The sequence below is a fragment of the Atractosteus spatula genome (assembly GCF_055471065.1).
Source record: "Atractosteus spatula isolate fAtrSpa1 chromosome 10 unlocalized genomic scaffold, fAtrSpa1.hap1 SUPER_10_unloc_1, whole genome shotgun sequence".
Taxonomy (NCBI): Eukaryota; Metazoa; Chordata; class Actinopteri; order Semionotiformes; family Lepisosteidae; genus Atractosteus; species Atractosteus spatula.
Genome location: NW_028296612.1, coordinates 2,864,682 through 2,886,150, shown reverse-complemented (window position 1 = coordinate 2,886,150; position 21,469 = coordinate 2,864,682). Strand labels below are relative to the sequence as shown.

The 21,469-nt window shown below is 53.3% G+C and overlaps 1 protein-coding gene across 1 annotated transcript; it reads left to right on the top strand.

The window, feature by feature from the left end:
- The first annotated feature begins 13,124 nt into the window (after nt 1-13,124).
- Nucleotides 13,125-20,273, top strand: LOC148813434 (C-type mannose receptor 2-like). The gene is made up of 8 exons (XM_088907993.1): nt 13,125-13,338; nt 13,487-13,725; nt 15,755-15,785; nt 15,947-16,288; nt 16,392-16,745; nt 17,144-17,250; nt 17,615-17,720; nt 20,032-20,273. The coding sequence occupies exons 1-8, from the start codon at nt 13,125-13,127 to the stop codon at nt 20,271-20,273; spliced, it is 1,635 nt and encodes a 544-aa protein (XP_088764119.1).
- Nucleotides 20,274-21,469: the final 1,196 nt, after the last annotated feature.

Sequence of the window (21,469 nt, the reverse complement as noted above, 5' to 3'; positions counted from 1 at the left end):
TCTGGGACATCAGCTTCCAGGATTTGCTGGGATGGACTTGAATCCTTTCTTCCTTCCTCCCGAACAGTATTCCCTGCGCCGCTGGCTGCCACACCACCCCAGAGCACAACAGATCCACCCCCATGCTGAACGCTTGGCAAGCTGCTCTCTTCTTCAGATGCCTCACCCGTTTTCCTCCAAGTGAATCTTTCCTGGTTGTGGCTGAAAAGCTCAATTTTTGTTTCATCAGCCCACAGCACTTTGTTCCAGAAGGTTCTGGCTCGTCTCAGTATGGCTCTGCACTGTGAGGAGGTCGAAGGGAAGGTTTCCTGCTGACAGCTCTCTCATGCGGTGAGCAGCGCTGTACTGGGGACCTGTGGACCACTACTCCAGTCCCAGCTCAACCCCTCTGCAGGTGCTCTGCAGGGATCTGTGGGATCTGACCAGTTTACCAGCAGCTCTATCGGAGGTGCTCCTGGGTCTTCCGGATCTTGCCTTGACTTCCAAGAGTTCCCCTTAACTCCCAGTTCTGAACGATGTTCCCGACAGCGGACATCCCAAACCGGAAGTATTTAGATACCTCTTCACAGCCACCTTTCGCTCTGTAGGAGTCAATGATCTTCATTTTCCAGTCCTCCGTCAGCTGCTTCGAGGAGCCCGTGGTTGCTGAGAGTCGGCACCACGTCCAGAGAGTCTTTATTCAGCTCTTGAATTGTCTTCACCTGGCTTAATTTAGGGCATAAGAAATCAATCAGGTTTTTGAAGACTTAAAAATAAAAATATTCATCAAGTCGAAGGGTGCCCAAACGCTTGCACGTGCCACATTCACGGTTTTATTTTTTTCCCCCCCAATCAGTTAAATTCAACCAAAAGTAATTGTACATTTAAATGTACACAAATGTTCCATCTACATTACACCCTCAGTCTCATAAAAACATGATCTGATATGCAGGTGTGAAATACAGCAGAGTTTATGAGTCCTCGTTATTTTAAAACAAGATTTCAGATTTATTTTAAAACTGGTATCTTTTGTAACTTAATACAACGGAGAATATAACTGTGGCTCTGCTGTGTATCGCCCAATATTGTGAGTCGCACACGTGTGCTGCTGGTCGAGTCAGTCTCAGCGAAACAATAGCGTGGGGTTTTAAAGCCATATCAGTGCAGTATGAGTGAAATACATTTATCATGATGAAAAATATAAATCAAACTCTGACTCTCTCTAGAACAGGGGTATCCAAACTGCAGCCCGCCACTGTTACTGAAACAGCCCGCGAGTTCATTCAGAACTATAATCAGATTCGGCCCGATAGTAAGTAAAAAATGCAGCTCCTATTTCGAACACTAGGTGCCGGCATCACGTAAAACCACATCTCGAAACCGATCAGCTACCCCCTCTCCTCCTCTCCACCCTCTTCGAAACGTTAACTCTGCACAGTGACGCTGGCAAGCTTTTCGAACTGGCAGGACGAAGGAACCAGGAGAAGCTGACGGCGAGGGCAGGAGATGCCAGCCACGCTGGCCAGGCGAATCGTTTCTCCCAGAGTCCAGAGACAAGGGTGTCTGCGATGTGCTCCGAATCTCCACTGACGACACTGACAAACCTGACTTCAGCCCAAGGCACAGCGTCACTGCTCCCACTCCCAGAGACATCACTAGTGAGGAAAATCAGTCAAACCTTACAGGTATATTCAAATGAGATGATATCATGATTTATATAGGTCATTCCAAGCTTACAGTACACAATGCTTAAAACTCACCTATCAGGCTAGTCCCCTCATTGAAAAGGCAATGTGGTTATTGAAATGCGCTTATATCTGGTATTATTTGTTTGTTTTTATTATTAGAGGTAGCCTGTGGCCACCCGCTCCATCTGGCCCCCCCAATAACAAAAGCTTGGACACCCCTGCTCTAGAAAGAAGCCGCACAAACGTTACTTCCTACAGCACATCGTCTGTGCAATTCAAGGTGATCCAGGTACATTATCCTCACGAGACGGCACACGATCTTTAAAATGGCATGCATTTGCTTCACAGTGCGCGCCGTGTAGTTTTAAAATCAACGAACCAAATACACGAACAAGGACTCCGATTCCTGACGTACCACACAACCGGATCACATGAATATCCGCAGACACGCAGAAACAACGCTGTAGGGTTTGAAAGCCACTACAGTACGGTGTGCGTGAACATATTAATGTGTTTTCATCATCAAAATCTCAATTTCCTCACTACTTGCTGCTGAAATCAGCGTGAACACAAAACATGGATAATCCTCATACCGGATACATCGCCAGCTATAAAACTATTTTCTTATATATATATCCGGCGAAGTCATTTTGTTTTGTGAACCAAAAATGTCTTTTTAAATCCGTAACATACCGTCATGCCCGATAGGAAGGTAACGAACGTCAAGAGAGTAAACAAACTCAGTTCTATAATGGGAAGGACACTGTCCCTACGGAGCTGAGCACTGACCGGGATGAGAAGCCAGGTGTTCCCGGGTGCAGCCCAGATGCCTTCACTGCGCCACCTGGTGGTTTTCTACAGTAGTGCAGTCCTGCAACAGAATATAAAAAAAACACACTGGAGCGCGCCATGTACATATTATACATTATTATTATATTATTATACGTATTATGCATATGAACAGCTGGGTCTGAACGGTCACGGCTGGCTCGACTCCTGATCCAAGACTCACCTCCCACAGCGAATCCCGGAGTCCAGGCCAGGACTGGGAGCAGACCGGTCAGGGGTGAGTCCAGGAGATCCACTTCAGACCTCTGCCGGCTCTCTTCCTGAAGAGCTCCTGAGCGTCTGGAGAAGCGACGGAGGCGCACACGTCCGGCGTGGCTTCAGGTCGACGTCTCGCAGGGGCACCCAGAGAAAAACACCAACTCGTTGACACCGCGATGCAGGACATTCTGAAACACCCGTCCACAGATGAACACATGAGCCCAGGCACACAGACCCACACACAATCCTCACCGATCCACTGCCCACTGGTGGACTTACAGCCGCTGCTGAAAGACAGGAGGATCAGGCACAACACAAACCCGGGCATCTTGGGAGTCTGTCCACCAGTCTGACCACAGCTGGGACTGACCGGTCCACCAGCAAAACACCCCTGTGAGGAAAGAGCCAGCTGGACACAGAGCAGGACATTCTGTTCAAGTACAGCGTGGAGGGGGAGCTGGAGGCTATCCCAGCAATCAAAGGGGGTTCACCCTGGACAGGACACCAGTCCATCACAGGACACACACACACACCCTGGACAGGACACCAGTCCATCACAGGACACAGAAAGACACACACACACACCCTGGACAGCACACCAGTCCATCACAGGACACAGAAAGACACACACACACACACACACACACACACACACACACACACACACACACACACCTAGACAGGACACCAGTTCATCACAGGACACACACACACTCGCACACCCTGGACAGGACACCAGTCCATCACAGGACACACACACACACTCACACACCCTGGACAGGACACCAGTCCATCACAGGACACACACACACACTCACACACCCTGGACAGGACACCAGTCTATCACAGGACACACACACACACCCTGGACAAGACACCAGTCCATCACAGGACACACACACACACCCTGGACAAGACACCAGTCCATCACAGGACACACACACACACACCCTGGACAAGACACCAGTCCATCACAGGACACACACACACACACCCTGGACAAGACACCAGTCCATCACAGGACACACACACACACACCCTGGACAAGACACCAGTCCATCACAGGACACACACACACACCCTGGACAGGACACCAGTCCGTCACAGGACACACACACACACCCTGGACAGGACACCAGTCCATCACAGGACACACAAAGACACACACACACACCCTAGACAGGACACCAGTCCATCACAGGACACAGACACACACAACCTGGACAGCACACCAGTCCATCACAGGACACAGACACACTCGCACACCCTGGACAGGACACCAGTCCATCACAGGTCACACACACACACTCGCACACCCTGGACAGGACACCAGTCCATCACAGGTCACACACACACACTCGCACACCCTGGACAGGACACCAGTCCATCACAGGACACACACACACACTCGCACACCCTGGACAGGACACCAGTCCATCACAGGTCACACACACACACTCGCACACCCTGGACAGGACACCAGTCCATCACAGGACACACACACACACTCGCACACCCTGGACAGGACACCAGTCCATCACAGGACACACACACACACTCGCACACCCTGGACAGGACACCAGTCCATCACAGGACACACACACACACTCGCACACCCTGGACAGGACACCAGTCCATCACAGGACACACACAGTCACACCAGGGCCAGTTTCCCATTCCCTGCCCACCTGTCCCGGAGCTTCCCGGACGACCCACAGCCTCCAGGACCCGCAGGAACCGTGTCCAGTGGAAATAAAAAAAACTGAATAATACATATTTCTGCAATTTCAGATCAGACTGACTGCACGATGGGATATTCTCAGTCATTAGTAACTCTCGAGTTGGTGATCAAGCAAACCAAAAGGTGAGAGATCAGATCTGTTTTGGCGGGTCTGGGCCCTCCCTCCAGTCTCCGTCTCCACGCTGCCGGTGAGGACACTGCATCTCATTCTCATAAACACAATAATAATCCTCACACTTATATAGCGCCTCGCTGGACCCTCCACAGGTCAGAGCTGCGCAGACTCCAGCACCGTGATGCACATCAGTGGGTCACAGTGCACAGGGTAGTCAGTGTGTAATTCCCTGCTCTTATACAGCGCCTTGCTGGACCCGCCACTCTCCAGCTCTTCCCAGGTCAGGGGGATCCCCTCCAGCCCCCCCAGTGTGCAGCCCCCACCTGGATGATGCTCCAGTCCGCTCAGCACACAGCAGCTCTCAGTGGGGAGGAGAGCAGAGGGATGGAGCCAGTTCAGAGAGGGGGGTGATTAGGAGGACAGGTGGGGGGTATTTGACCAGGACACCGGGATTGCCCGTTACACCTTCCAGCACGCAGGGGCATCAACATCCTGTTGCCGTTACCATAACGTTTTTATACGGAACAGGGTTGTTAGCCTTGTGCCCAGCCTCCAGCATGGAGGACCTGGCGCCCGATGTGGGACACTCACCCGCTACCCTGAGATGACGAGTCTCATGCTCTGCCAACAGAGCAAATCGGGGCCTACGACTAGTAAAGACCGGGGGGGGGGGGGGAATTAGGCCACTAATTCACTGGGGTAACACCCCTACCCTCTTAGAGAAACACCCTGGGATTGTTAATGACCACAGAGAGACAGGACCTCGGTTTGACGTCTCATCTGAAGGACGGCGCCCTTTTTAACAGTTCATCACTATACTGGGGCATCAGGACCCACACAGACCGCAGGGTGAACGCCCCCTGCTGGCCCTACTAACACCTCTCCCAGCAGCAGCTTTCCCAGGAGTCTCCCCTCCAGGTACTGGCCGGGCTCACACCTGCGGAGCTCCAGTCTGTTGCCAGCTGGGAGCTGCAGGGTGAAACAGCTGCTGGGTTCATCTCGGCGCTCTGCAGAGTGGGAACAAGTCAATAGCACGGCCCTCCAGGAGGCTTCCTGTACAGTCCTTCACACTAACTTACTGTTGTCACTGCTGGCCCACAGGTGAGGATGCTGAAGCCCCTCGGTTCCTCTGCTGCCTGGTCTGAGCTCAGTGGGGAACACAACACACACAGATATCATGAATACAAATGTGAAAATCTGATTTCATCTTCTTTAAAGCTCTTTAAAAGCTCCAAATGAAAACGTGAGAAATAATCTTATTCTCAGCCCGAAACACGATGACAAGGTCCTCCCGGAACTGCTCTCGAAATCAACAACACGCCTGCAGATCAGAGGGGACGGTGTGTGCAGACAGGAGGAATCAGACTGAATGTGACTCAAGTACAGACGTGACGGCACACTAAACCTGACTAACTCTCCAGACAGGAGTGATGCTGTCGGCTGCACTGATGGCCACAGTGATACAGACAGAGTGGGAGTGAGGGAGGCCTCACCAGACAGCGTATTGACACAGATGAACTGGTGCTTCTCCACATGCTGGTCAGGAGTACTGGACTGTGAGCACCGGCAGACACCACTGTCCCACGTCTGGACGCCGTCTATCAGCAGAGAGGAGTCCAGCGACATCTCCCCCACCTCTCTCTCCACCCACCTCACTCCCAGAGACGAGACCCCAGGATCACAGACTTCCCAGCGTCGTGTCTCCTGAAGAACCACAACGAATCCCACAGGTACAAAACAATCACTGTGCGTCTCCCAGGTGGGGCCGCTGGTGCAAAACGGTCGCTGTGCGTCTCCCAGGTGGGGCCGCTGGTGCAGAACGGTCGCTGTGCGTCTCCCAGGTGGGGCCGCTGGTGCAGAACGGTCGCTGTGCGTCTCCCAGGTGGGGCCGCTGGTGCAGAACGGTCGCTGTGCGTCTCCCAGGTGGCTTTGAGATTCTCAATAGAGGCTCTGGCTCACTTACACCAAGAAGGGAGAAACAGACCCTGACTCTCCCCCCCCCCCCCCCACATCACCCAGCGACAGGGACCAGGGCTCGACTCCTGATCCAAGACTCACCTCCCACAGCAAATCCCGGAGTCCAGGCCAGGACTGGGAGCAGACCGGTCAGGGGTGAGTCCAGGAGATCCACTTCAGACCTCTGCTGTCTCTCTTCCTGAAGAGCTCCTGAGCGTCTGGAGAAGCGGCAGAGGCGCACACGTCCGGCGTGGCTTCAAAGCCGAAGTACCGGTGATACAGCGGAGACAAAAAAACAAATCGCAACACCGGAGGTGGAACTCCGCTGGTCCCCGGAGGGGGGCGGCAGAGAAGGGAGAAACCCGGATCAGGTCCAGGTGAGGAGGCAGTGGAGAAAGGCATCACCTGCAGCCGGTGCTCCTGAGCTGGCAGGCACATCGGCAGCTCCCAGCAGCGTCCAGGCCTCCGAGCCCCAACCTCCACAACAGCAAGAGAAAGAGGACAGGAAAACCCAGCGTTTACCCTCTTCCAGCAAAAAAAGATCCTTACTCAGCTCATCATCTGACTCACTAAGATAACTATTACTAGGAGATACCGACTGCTTTAGTGTCCAACCAATACAGACCATGACTGTGAATTCACACACAGCCCCGCACCGACAAGCACAGCTCCGCACCGGCGCACACAGACCCCCACCGACGCACACAGACCCCCACCGATCACTGTGTGCCTTCAGCCCTCGCGGCCTGTTCCCAGCTGGTCAACACGCCGCCGGACCTGGGCAGCGTCTTCTCCCGCGAGGAGGCGGTGTCACTGGCTCCAGCTCCGACTCTGCCGGGAGAGCGGCGGCGGCCAGGGACCACAAAGCCGTTTCCTGGGGACGCTCCCGTCCCCGCACGACCCTGCTGGCCCGCCCACTCCGGAGCGAATCCACTGGCCCGGGGATCGAGTCGAACGCCCCTCCCCCGATTCGGACGGCGCCGAGCCTCCGTGGGAAGTCCCGGGAAGGAGGGTGCGGAGCCAGTTCACAGCTCCCCGGCCTCTCCGGAGTCCTCCTCTATCCCAGGGTGCTGTGCCCCCTCCTCCAGCCAAGGCGCTGGGCGTGCAGGTGGCGTCGGGAGGGCCACGAGGGCGGCGTGGTGGGTCTCAGCGCCTCTGCCGCTACGCGCCCGTCTGTCCCCGCTGGCGACGACCGCGGCTCTTTCCTGGTGCCGGTCTCCCTCGGGATCTTCCACGCCGCGCCCCTGAACACGGCGAGTAGTTCTGCCGGCGATTCTGAGAGACGGACCACCCCTGCGATCCCGGGTCCCGAGTATCTGACCTCTTCAAACATCTGTCAGGTCCGTCACGCAGCTTCAAACGCTCACATACTCAACAGCTGATTTTAACGTGTCTTTTTAGGGCAGAAACATCAGCAGACAGTACTGAAATTAATATAAAAGAGTCCTTTCTAAGTGCGATTTACACACTTCAAAACATATCGTCCTTTTTCGTGAGGCGTTCCCATTATTCTGTCCGTCCCCGGTGCCCCGTGCAGCGACCAGCCCCTACAGTCATCGTCCAATGCAGCAGTTCCTCAGGACAGGGGCCGAGACAGCGAGCATGCAGTAAAATACAGAACGAGCCGTCACACCAACCAGTGTCGAGACTGACCTTTCCAGTGAACGACTCGTGAGGGGAATGACCGGCTTGACCGTGACTGTGAAAATCAAGTACAGTGAACACTCATACAGCGGGTCCTCGGGACAGAGACTGACACAGTGGACATTCAATAAAATAACTGACAAGCAGTGACACTAGCTACTGTAGCGACTGTCCTGTCCAGTGAATGTCCCATAAAGAGAATGACTGCTTTAGCAATTAACCGTGACTGTGAAAATCAAGTTCAGTGAACATTCATACAGCGGGTCTTCAGGACAGAGACGGACTAACCATTACAGTGAACATTCATACAGTCGGTCTTCAGGACAGAGACGGACTAACCATTACAGTGAACATTCATACAGCGGGTCTTCAGGACAGAGACGGACTAACCATTACAGTGAACATTCATACAGCGGGTCTTCAGGACAGAGACGGACTAACCATTACAGTGAACACCGAGTACAGTGAACACGCAATAACATCATCAGTCAGGAAAGAAACCAACATCCAACGACATCCAAAAAGCGGCTGGTTTTGTAACTGACAATCAAAATGAATCTCCAGTACAGTTAATATTCAATTCACAAATGATTCAGGACAGAGCGAGTCTGAAGTGGTGACCAGCAACGGGGTCACTCCCAGTACAGGGACGATCCAATACAATAATTATTTGGGAAAACCACTGGTTTGGAACTTACAAGATCACAGTGACTATCCAATACAATAATCAATCAAAAAGATTGTAGTGTATACCCAATACAGTGAACACCCAGTGTGGCGACTATTCCATAAAATAATTAACAAGAAATATCAGATATTCCCCACGGATATCAGAGAGTCACCTTCTCTAGACTCCATCAACTCCAGAGTCCAAACCCTCTTCTTCAGAAGAGCCTTTCCTGAACTGGTTCTGTTCTTCACCCCTCTGCTTCTCTTAGTACCACCACCCTGGTCTCCTCTGTGTGCTGTCATTGTGTTTTATCTGGTGTATTCTTCTTATTTATTGTTATTGTCATCCTGTAAAGCGCTTTGAGAAGCCACCTTTAAAGGCGCTATATAAAATAAAGTTTATTATTATTACTATTAAATAACTACTGAGGTGACTTACCTTTCCAGTGAATGTCTCACAAACAGATGACTGGTTTCGTCATTAACCACGACAGTGAATATCAAGGACAGTAAATATCCAACACAAACATTTTTCAGGACAGAGAGTGGCCGATGTAGCAACTAGCACTAGCACAGTACAGTGAATATCCAAAACTAATTATTTTGGGGAAAAATGCCTGTTTTGTGACTAACGATTATGGTGACAACCCAGTACAGAGTTTGACTGGTTGAGTGAAAAACATAGAATGAACATCTTTCACGATAAACATCCAAATCGGTCATTATTCAGGAAAGACACCCGACTGGTTCAGCGACTCAACATGACTGTGATCACCCAATACTACTGCTACCGACGAGAGCTAATGTGGAAAAGTACTGTTCGCTTTACTGACTAGCCCAGTACTGAAACAACACGACACTCACTCGGAGAGAAACCCAGGCGTTCCGCCCTCCGCTCGCGGTCTGGGGACGCCGAAGGTCACCTGGGCGCCAGCACGAGGCGACACATCCCGTTCCTTCACGTCCGGCGGGGCAGGTCGGCTGAAGAAGACTCGGCAGCACCGCGCTCCTCTTCCTCACAGCTCTGTGCCAAAATGTTGTCGTCGGGTATGAGTGCCAGTTATTTCACTAACGTTCTGTTTTCTCCTCCCCCGACGGCGAAGGATCGTAAGGCAACCGTTAGAAACTTTGATATTGATGCTTTTTGTCACGGTAACCCATGTAATTAATTTGTAGTAAACTGTCTAAGTTGTCAACGGTATTTTGACATCTCACCTGGTCTGTCCCAGGGCAAACATTATGACACTATGAGGAAAATGACAACAGCACTCCAGGACTGCACTGACACTGTGCCGACACAGGTGACAGACACACAGTGACAACAGAGAAGACGACACAGCATCTCCATTGCTGAACACCAACAGGCGAGACACACAGACCTGGTGCATGACAAACACGAGGGTGCGGTGCCGTCTGCATAGCAAAATAAAAAAAACCACACAAATACTCTCCGACACCTGGAAGAGGAGAGGAAGTCACAGACACCTGCAGTTTTAATGAGAAACAAACTTATTTTGCACGTCTAGGACTGTGTCTGTCTGTGTGCGTATGTAGGGGGTAACTGCCTGTGTTTCTCAGTGTGCATCTCTTACCCCTCCTGAGTGGCACTCTGTTGACTCACACAGCGCCCCCCGGTGGTGACTGGATGTAACCTCCACTCGCCTACAGCACCACCGCCTCCTCCGATTGCCCTGCGTCAGAGTGTAGGGTGGTCTCGCCCTCCCTGGGGGGGGGGGTGACCTGCCCTCTCCGAGGTCCTGCGGCCGCCTCTTAGAGACTCACAAAGGGGGAGCTGAGCTCATCGCCAGCTGGGCCTCTGGGGCAGCTCTGGACCTGCTGAGAGAGGGGGAGAGAAACACCAGGACGGGCCGCACACAGACACAGCTCTTCCGATGGTCTCAGCAAAGGGTCCCTGATATAAATACGCTTTCGGTTAAATCGCCAGTGTCTGGAGAAGCTTAATAAGCCGTACCACAGAGAACTGAATAAACCCAAGCTGCAGCACAGAGCACCGCAGAGCAGCCACTGTCTGTCCTCTGAGTGAAAGAGACCGAGATCGCAAACCACAACTACAACTCAGTCACCACTGCAGCAAGAAGCAAAGCAGGTTTATTCATCAGTGTGTGGAGTTACAAAGAGAAAACTCTGACTTCAGACAATACCCGACGCTCAGGTGTAAGATACTGAGTGTTTAAAACGTGTCTCTGTTCCCAGATCACAAATTACAAGTCTCGCCGTCTTGTCTGTAAACAGGAAGTTTAAACTACTGCCATGAAAGGTCACCTCTGAGTAATAAACAATCACAGTGATGACAAAGAATCACTCACTAACAACCTAAGACCACTGCAAAATATTATATGAAATAAAGTTCCAAGTCCGTCCACCAAAACAGTTCCAATGAACTGAATCTGTGAGATTCAATCTGTGAGATGAGAACAGAGCCTGCAGAGCCACTCGGGCAGAGACGGAGACTTCACTGAGCAGTTACCAGCCTCGTTAATTACTCAGAAACATACAGTATCTGAACTGATCTCTGTAGCTGGGGTAGGGGGGGGCTGATCTCTGTAGCTGGGGTAGAGCTCCAGAGCAGGAGGGATCTGTATCAGATGTGTTTTCTATGGGCTTCACAGACACACCCTTGTCCGAGCTGTGAGCTGGGGCCACGTGATCGCTCTCCATTTCCATACCGGCTGTATCAGCGAGACAAAGAGCAATAACAGCACAGGCAGACAGACAGAGAGCTCGTCTCCCACCCAGCCAGGCGCCGAGACAGAGGGACACCCCGAGGAGCAGAGGTAAGTGTGGGAGAGCAGCGTCCCAGGGCCCTGCACTCACCCCTGAGGGGCAATTAAAACACAGGGAGAGCACTAGTTAATACAGCATACAGCGAGCACACCAATAAACACAGGGAGAGCACCAGTTAATACAGAGATCTAATGTGTTTAAATGTGACTGTTTGAACCCTGTGCTCCTGGTGGGGCTCTGGAAGAGTCTGGGGCGCAGGACCGGGGGCGATGACACACTCAGTGACTCTGTGTTTGAACCCTGTGCTCCTGGTGGGGCTCTGGAAGAGTCTGGGGCGCAGGACCGGGGGCGATGACAGACACAGTGACTCTGTGTTTGAACCCTGTGCTCCTGGGGGGGCTCTGGCCTGTGTCAGGCTCTCCTCTCACCTGACGGACTCTCCCCCTCGCGCAGGAGTCTGAAGGGGGGGGGTTTCATGACACAACAGGTCTCAGTGTCCTGCTCCTGCTTTGTTTAGAACACAATCCGTAGCTGACCCCCAGAAAGAGACTGTTTTGCCTAGTTAATAAATAACTGGTATGTTATTGTAACTGCACCACGAACACAGGGAACTGAGACAAAGAGACAATGGAAATTGGGACAGGTCAGTTTTTCCTTCTTTACGGACTTAACTTACTGTACAGTGTGCTATTCAGAGTTCTGGACAGATAGGAACTGTCCTTATTTGCCTAGTTAATCAATAACTGCTGATGTCATTTCCTGTAGTACCTGGAACACAGGGAACTGAGACACAGAGAGAGACAGGGATAGAGGAGAGAGAGAGAGAGGGATAGAAGAAGAGAGAGAGGTGAAAATGATGTCCGAGTGTCGACGGCGCACTCAGCTGATCACCTGACTGACTTCCTGTCCGGCTCCCAGCTCTGCTGTCTGAGGGGCTGGCCAGCGGACTGACCCCGGGAACCGACCCCACTGCCTGTCCAGGGAAGGGCTTGGACACGCGCTGCCCGACCTCCCAGCGGCGCCGCGGAGATGGAGAGGGAGGGGCTGGCCTGTCTGCTGCTGGCCGTGGCCGGTGAGTGACCTCTGACCTCTGTCTCAATCTCGTTCCAGCACTCGGGCCGCAGGTATCGGTGTTGGGCGATACCTGGTGAATCCTGGACACGACAGGCAAGGTTACAGGTGACTCCCTGGGCCCCGGTTTCTCTGGAGAAGAGGGAGAGGAGGAGGGAAGGGAGCTCTGTCTCCTGCGTCTCTGTACAGACCCTCTCCCCAGCGATATCCTTCCTCTCTCAGGAGACCGGGGTTGTGGGGAGTAGCCTGAGGTTATCAACTACTTTCTAAAGCACAGGCTCTGAGCACGAGCTGCTGCTGCTCGTCAGAACTCCGCCTGCTTGGTTTTCTGTTCCCAGTGCTCTGTCCTCCTGGATCCGGCCTCATCAGGAAGTTCTACTTTGTGGACTCACCCCTGAACTGGACCGACGCTCAGAGACACTGCAGAGACACCTACACTGACCTGGCCTCCATCAGCAGCACAGCAGAAATGGACACAGTCCTCCACACCACTAACCTGCCCAATGGCACAGCCTGGATAGGCCTGTACCGAGACTGCAGAGAGAGCTGGCGGTGGTCTGGCGGAGAGGTCGTGACCTTCACCCACTGGAGGAGTCAGCTCCCCTGCGCTGTTCTCAACGCAGCGGGATTCTGGGAGGAGAGAAACTGCAGTGAGGAGAACTACTTCGTATGCGAGAGTCAAGGTGAGACGACACTCAATCTGAGAGTGAGAGCTCAGTTTAACTTTAGACAGGAATGAACAGGAAACAGGAAATGGTGGTGTGCAAAGCACTATGGGATTTGTAGTCTCACAGCTGTACACACCGTCACTCCTGATCTTTGTCTTCACAGGTGGGACCCAGCAGTACAGGCTGATCAGGGAAAACAAGACCTTCGCTGCAGCCCAGAGACACTGCAGAGAGAGCTGCTCCGACCTGCCCCGGGTGGACAGTGTGGGAGAGTCTGAACAGATCCGGATGACGGCGCAGGGACACGCTGTCTGGATCGCTCTGCTCCAGGACGGCTGGGAGTGGTCTGATGGGAGACGCTCTGGGTTTCGCAACTGGAGTCCTGGGGAGCCCAGTGGAGGAGCCCAGTGCACTGAGATCTATTTACAAGATAACGTAAATAATAAGAGTAACACAAGAGGTGGCTGGAACGATGCAACTGGACTGTATCCCAGCACCTTCTTCTGCTACACTGGTGAGTCACAACCTGACAGAGGCTGACAGGCTGCTCGCTCCAGCGTCCCTCCTCCCGCTCGCTCCTGCGTCACTCCACTCCTCCCGCTCGCTCCTGCGTCACTCCACTCCTCCGGCTCGCTCCGGCGTCGCTCCACTCCTCCCGCCCGCTCCTGTGTCCCTCCTCCCGCTCGCTCCTGTGTCCCTCCACTCCTCCCGCTCGCTCCGGTGTGACTCCACTCCTCCCGCTCGCTCCGGTGTGACTCCTCCCGCCCGCTCCGGTGTCGCTCCACTCCTCCCGCCCGCTCCCGTGTCGCTCCACTCCTCCCGCCCGCTCCCGTGTCGCTCCACTCCTCCCGCCCGCTCCCGTGTCGCTCCACTCCTCCCGCTCGCTCCCGTGTCGCTCCACTCCTCCCGCTCGCTCCGGTGTGACTCCTCCCGCCCGCTCCCGTGTCGCTCCACTCCTCCGGCTCGCTCCCGTGTCCCTCCACTCCTCCCGCTCGCTCCTGTGTGACTCCTCCCGCTCGCTCCTGTGTGACTCCACTCCTCCCGTGTCGCTCCACTCCTCCTCCTCGCTCCGGTGTCGCTCCTCTTGCCTGCTCCGGCGTCGCTCCACTCCTCCGGCGTCGCTCCACTCCTCCGGCTCGCTCCGCTCCTCCGGCGTCGCTCCACTCCTCCGGCTCGCTCCGGTGTCCCTCCTCTTGCCAGCTCCGGTGTCGCTCCACTCCTCCGGCTCGCTCCGGTGTCCCTCCTCTTGCCAGCTCCGGCGTCGCTCCACTCCTCCGGCTCGCTCCGGTGTCCCTCCTCTTGCCAGTTCCGGCGTCGCTCCACTCCTCCGGCTCGCTCCGGCGTCGCTCCACTCCTCCGGCTCGCTCCGGCGTCGCTCCACTCCTCCTCCTCGCTCCGGCGTCGCTCCACTCCTCCTCCTCGCTCCACTCCTCCTCCTCGCTCCACTCCTCCTCCTCCTCGCTCCGGCGTCGCTCCACTCCTCCGGCTCGCTCCGGCGTCGCTCCACTCCTCCGGCTCGCTCCGGCGTCGCTCCACTCCTCCGGCTCGCTCCGGTGTCCCTCTTCCCGCTCGCTCTGATGTCACTCCACTCCTCCCGCTCGCTCCTGTGTCCCTCCTCCTGCCCGCTCCGGTGTCGCTCCACTCCTCCGGCTCGCTCCGGTGTCCCTCCACTCCTCCGGCTCGCTCCGGTGTCCCTCCTCCGGCTCGCTTTGGTGTCCCTCCTCCGGCTCGCTCCGATGTCACTCCACTCCTCCCGCTCGCTCCTGTGTCCCTCCTCCTGCCCGCTCCGGTGTCGCTCCACTCCTCCTCGCTCCGGTGTCGCTCCACTCCTCCCGCCCGCTCCGGCGTCCCTCCTCCCGCTCGCTCCTGTGTCACTCAGGGTCACAGACAGAGACCATGATGACAGCAGTGGGCTGTTTGTCCGCTCAGTGTCTGACTGACTGAAATATCTGAGTCAGGCTCCTTGTCCAAACTGGTGAATCTGGAAACTTAGAGAACAGAGAAAGTTTGGGAGCATTCATCTTGTTCATTCATTTACAGCTACAGACTCCTCTGAGCAGTACCACTTCATACGCTATAACCTATCATGGGTTCGAGCTCAGGAATACTGCCGGCACAATCACACAGACCTGGTCACTGTGTTCACTGAGGAGCAGCAGAATAAACTTCTCAGCCTCACAAACACTGATGATAAAGGAGCAGCCTGGATTGGTCTGTATAACAACACACAGAGAGTGCCGGGGTCTGGGGGAGCTGCAGGGAGCCCCTACACTCAAACCCAGGGGGCGCGCCTGTGTGCTGATGGACTCTGAGGGAGGATGGGAAGAGAGAGACTTTGAGGAGAGAAACTACTTCATGTGTCTCAACAAGACAGGTAAGAGGACAGTCCATCACACCAGTGTCTCACTGACATCTCTCTGCTCTGAATCAGAGACACACTTCACCACTGTCACTCAACACAGGTAAGAGGACAGTCCATCACTCCAGTGTCTCACTGACATCTCTCTGCTCTGAATCAGAGACACACTTCACCACTGTCACTCAACACAGGTAAGAGGACAGTCCATCACTCCAGTATCTTACTGACATTTTGACTCACTGATACATTGTCTTGTCTGCTCAGAGCGCAGTAACGTCACCCTGATTGAACTCGACCAGACCTGGACTGAAGCCCAGAGTCTCTGCAGACAGAATCACACAGAGCTGGTCAGTGTGAGGAGCCAGAGTGAGAATGAGGAGGTTCGGAGGTCAGCGCGGGGTCACAGGGTGTGGATCGGCCTGTACAATGAGCCCTGGCAGTGGAAGTGGTCAGACCAGGGGGCGTCCAGCTTCAGGAACTGGGCAGGAGGGCAGCCTGGGTCAGCAGGTGGATGGAGATGTGCGCAAGTGGACCTGCAGGGCAGCCCGAGAGGCAGATGGACAGAGACAAACTGCAGTGAGATCAGACCCTTCTTCTGTCACCGGGGTGAGGACGGCTCTGTTTTCCACTTGGGTTCGTGTCCTGAAGGGGCGTCTGGAGACCCTACAGAGACACAGATTCAGCTTTAATTTGTGTCTCTCTCTTCCAGACAGCAGAGAGCTCGTCCTGGTGAGAGAGAAGAAGTCCTGGGCTGAGGCCCTGGATCACTGTCAGACTCACCGCACTGGCCTGGCGGATATCCAGTCACACCAGGAGCAGAGCTACGCTGTTGAAGAGGCCCAGTCTGCTGAGTCCACTCTGGTCTGGCTGGGCCTGAGGCAGAACCGAGTCTCAGGGTCCTGGTTCTGGGCGAACGAGGCTCCCCTGGTCTATCAGAATTGGGGCGCAGGGGGAGCCCCTGGCCGGCCTGCTTCCAGCCCCTGTGGAGCCTTGAACAGAGACAGAGGGGGCAGCTGGACCAACCGCAGCTGTAAAGAGCAGCTGAGCTTCCTCTGCTCCAGAGGTACTGAGGGTGACTCCCTGTTCTGCACGTGTTTGACCAGCAGGTGGCAACAGCAGAGCCGTCTGCTCTCAGACCAGGCCTTTCGGCTGACCGCTGAGCGAGGAGAGATCTGCGCTTGATCTCACACTCCAGTGTAGAACCAGGAGACTGTCGGCCTTGTTGGTGACCCCACACCCCCCGACTGCAGGCTGGCCCCCCTCCTCTCCCCCTCTCACACCTGCATCAGGGGTGAACCAGTGGGCACAGCTGGTAAACACCAGTGTTGAGGGACTGCTCTGGACTGCAAGTCAAATGTGGAGGCAAACGTTGATTCAATTTTCAAACTGGGGCAACAGCGCTCATTCTCTGTCTCCCTCTCTCTCGGGTGTCTCTCTGTCCTGCGACGCCTGTCACCTCAGATCCACAGAGGAGGAAGGGGGAGAGGACCATCCTGAGGCTGAAGATCGCCGGGAGCAGACAGCAGATTCAGAACAACGCCAAGAAGAAATACAAACTCCTGGAGCAGGTAGGCGGGAGCCCCTTCTGGGAGCTGAGTGTGTCTGGTGTGTGACTGGGGTTCCCCCAGGAAGGGAGCATTTCAGACACCGAGCCGGACTGTTCCAGATGTCGACAGGTGGGCTATAAAGGGAAACTTCCTGTCCCTGATCCTCAGGGATTCAGATGCAGGGGCTCAGCAGGAGAGACGGAGCAGATCTGCTCTGCGACACGATGTTTCACAGCTCGAGCCCGTTGTTTGAATCCAGGGCTGTTAGCGCTGTGTCCGAGGCGCATGCTGGCGCTGTGTGAGCTGTCCTACAGTGCCGCAGGCCTGAGTGTTGAGTCACTGAGCACAGCTGTAAGCACACAGCTCAGTCCGTCTGTGTCTGCAGATGGAGGACCTGCTGGCCCAGCGAGGTCTCCTGGGGAACCACACCCTGCGCTGGAGAGAGCAGCCGGACGGACGAGTTTTCTGCCCGGCAGAAGAGGGAGGAGGAGGTGAGTCTGAGACCTGCTGCCTGAGACAGGATACTCCATTGGGTGTGATTGAGACGAACAGTAGTAGATTAAGCATTGAGGGGGGGGGGGGGGGGGGGGGGAGAGAGAGAGAGAGAGAGAGAGAGAGAGAGAGAGAGAGAGATCCAGCTCTGGCAGTCCAGTGCGTGTGTGATGTCCAGCTCTGTCTCTGGTCTCAGTATCTTACTTTGCTGTTGTGTGTTTTGTCCACAGTCCAGTGTGTGTCCAGTTTAGACTCGGAGCCAGTCTGACAGCAGAGTGTCCAGTCCAGGCAGTGTGGGACTGCTCGGAGACTCTGGCCTTCTTCACACAACTCTTTCATCTGGATTATTCACATTTATTATGCGGCATGTAGAAAAACTGTAGCACTTCAGCAGCACTAACATGTCATTTTATCAACTTCGATAGACATGGGGTTAAAGCCCCTCGCTTTCTTTACTACACAAGCAGTTGGTCCAGAATTCACTGTTTAAAAACACGACACATTGCGATTCAAGTTTTCCTCTTTCTCATAAAACCATCTGCCAATCAGAGAAGGACTGAGCACAGGTTATGTTCTGAATCGTTTTCAAATTCCCCCAACCTACCATACAAATGGCACATTTCTAGTCAAACGATTGCTATGTATTATATAAAGGTATATATTATTACGGCATTTTATAACTGTTTAACTATGTAATTTATGCATTTTTCCATGCTCCTCTTAACGTACAGCACCCCAAATAAATACACAGAAATGTCCAGAAGCACAGACTACACTGGTAGAGAAGTTAAAAAAGAACTTATTTCCATCTAAACCGTGTCGGATTTCCCTGCAGGGTGACACACCTGCTAGTTATGAATAATTGTATACCAGTGAGTTAAAGAATGGATATATGGCTTGCCTGCCTGGTTTTAATACATATTTTAAGTAGCTCAGGCAGTGATTTCCCTGTAGTTATTGCAAAGGCATTTTATGCAGGAGCCTCTACTGAATACATTTATTATAATGCATTGAAACTTTTGGGGAAAAACTTTTATAAACCTTACATACAAGTAAAGAATTACTAGTAACCACACCAAAATAGATTCTTCTTAGGAAAGATATGCACGATGTCTCTATATCAGATTCATTATTTGTCCTTTATTGCACAATTCTTTCTTGTCCTTCATATTTGACCTCTCTGGGGGACAGAGGGTGATCAGATGGGTGAAATATTTTCTCAGTTAAGGTTCCTGAATCGTTTTCTGCACGTTTCTTGCTTAACGTCGCAAGTTACAGGTTGTCACACAAGTATAGGTCTATCCATTAAGAACAGCCTTACTTGTAGGTTAAACGGGAATAAACTTAATACTGCGAGGCTAAAAATAAACTGAATATTTAATTCATTTTCAACTGAATACATTTTAAAATGAACACAATTCTAAAACCTTTGTAACCGTTATACAAACAAACCAGACTACACGAGAAAAAGGGACTAAAATTGATCGTTTTAGTCAACTTAAAGACTCATTAAAAGGTTAAAATTGAGTGGATTATATTTAAAAGTCAGTAAAACACATTGTAGTCAACTATGACTAAGGCAAAATCTTCTAACTTAATACTTTTAATAATGAATAATGATTAATAATTAACGACTTGAAGCGAGCATTTCCTCAGTTACTTTCAGCAGACGTTGTTCAGTAGAGCACATTTACGATAAGTTAAGAGGATGATTTCTAACAGTTTTACTTGTATTCGTATTAATGGGGGTTTCCAACGGTCGTGATAGAGACTTGGACGCCGTGAACCCGACGCAAGCATCTTCTTTCAAGACCAACTCACCGGAGGGGGACGTGACTTTCCGTGAAGTTAGTTTTCGCTCACGCAGGGAATGGTTTCCGACACTGTTTAACGCTAATTATTATTTTAATTGACCGGTTTTGACAAAAAAAAACGCCGATGCCGCGAACCTGACGAGAGCGTTTTCTCAGCTCCTTTCCGCACAGGGGCAAAATGTCGTCCACTAGAGCACGTTTCCGCACACCGAGGGAATGATTTCCAACCCTTTCTATCGATAGTTATTATAACAGTTATAATAATTCTTATTTTAATGGACGGGTTCTGGCGGAGACGCCGACGCCGCGCACCTGTCGCGAGCGCTCTCTCGAGCTTCCTCCCACACGCGCAGTAACGGTCGCGTCTAACGGCACCATAGTCACGAGCGGCAAACTCTCGCCAAGCAGAAATAAATCACTTTTCTCTTTCTGAAATCGCTTTGTCGTCTCTAAACTCTGCCGTTTTACTCTACCGACACACTCCGCCTTACCCGAGTCCGCCGCCGTCGCCGCGCTCACTCGCTCCTGCGGGTCGAGGGGGTGGAAGAGGAGGAAGGAGGGGCGACAACCGGAAGTCCCGCCATCTTGCGCGCCTGTGCGCCGCCCGGAGTTTCCGGGGGAAGTGACGTCACACGGGCGGCCGCAAGAGGGGGAGGAGTTCTCCACAACAGCGACGCGTGTCCGGACAGTACGAGCTCCGCGGCTTCGTCACGTAAACTCATCGCTCATATCTTCTAGGGCGCTGTGGGTCGGCGCACACCTTTTCCTAGTGTGCATCTAGGGGCCACCGTGCCCCCTGTCTCATCCAGCGCTGTGGTCATTCCAGCTTCAAGGTGATAATAAACACACATTGTCCATCTTCATCCTCATCCCAAAACTGGATCGTTATTTTATGTCCTCCCACTTACGCGCAGGAGAGCGCTGTGTTTATTCCTCGGGGGCTCTGGGGTTTTGTGTCTCAGCCCAGATACACCCCGTGCGACACTTCAGCGCCTCATGACCAAACAGGGTCACAGAAATGACGGGGGAATCGCTCTCCTCAGGAAGAGCACACAATGAGAGTGAGCTCACCTTGGAGGGAATCTGGACTCCGACACAGTAAAGCAATAAGAAAACACCAGGGAGGGGATCACACACCTCTCTGCATCAGTGGGACTGCAGTGGAGAGGGTCAGCAGCTTTAAGTTCCTGGGGGTTAACATCTCAGAGGACTTCACCTGGACCCACCACACCAACACCGTGGTCAGGACAGCACGGCAGCGCCTGTTCTCTCTCCGCGGGCTAAAGAGGTCCGGCATGCCGTCACGCATCCAGGCCAGCTTCTGCGGGTGGGCTATTGAGAGCATCCCGACTGGCTGCATCCCTGCCTGGCGTGGGAGCTGCTCCGCCCGGGGTCACAGAGTCCTGCAGGGGGGGGCGAGGTCAGCGCAGCTCATCGCCGGCTGTGAGCTACCCAGGCATCCAGGAGATCTACTCAGCGAGATGTCTGAGGAAGGCCAGGCCCATCCTCCAGGACCCCAGTCATCCCAGTCACAGACTGGTTTCCCTCCTACCGGCCGGTAAACAGTACCGAAGCATCCGGTCCAAGTCCGACAGACTCCGGAACAGCTTCTACCTCCAGGCAGTAAGACTGCTGGACAGCCAGCCTGCGGCTCCTTCAGCAGATCACCTGTAATGCCTACAGGGACTCACAGTTTTCACTGTGTTCAGCATAACCGCACTACTTGTATATATTGCACACACCATGGACACACAACAGCTCTACTCATATTGAGTTTTATTCCGTTTCTATTACATCTGTTATCATGTAACCTTATTTTCATAACCTCAATTTTGTGATTTTTGTGTTTTTGTGATTTCTGGGACTTCTGTGATTCTTGTGAGCTCGCGGAAAAGACCTGTCATTGCCAGCAACTGCTGCTGCTGCTCGCTGCA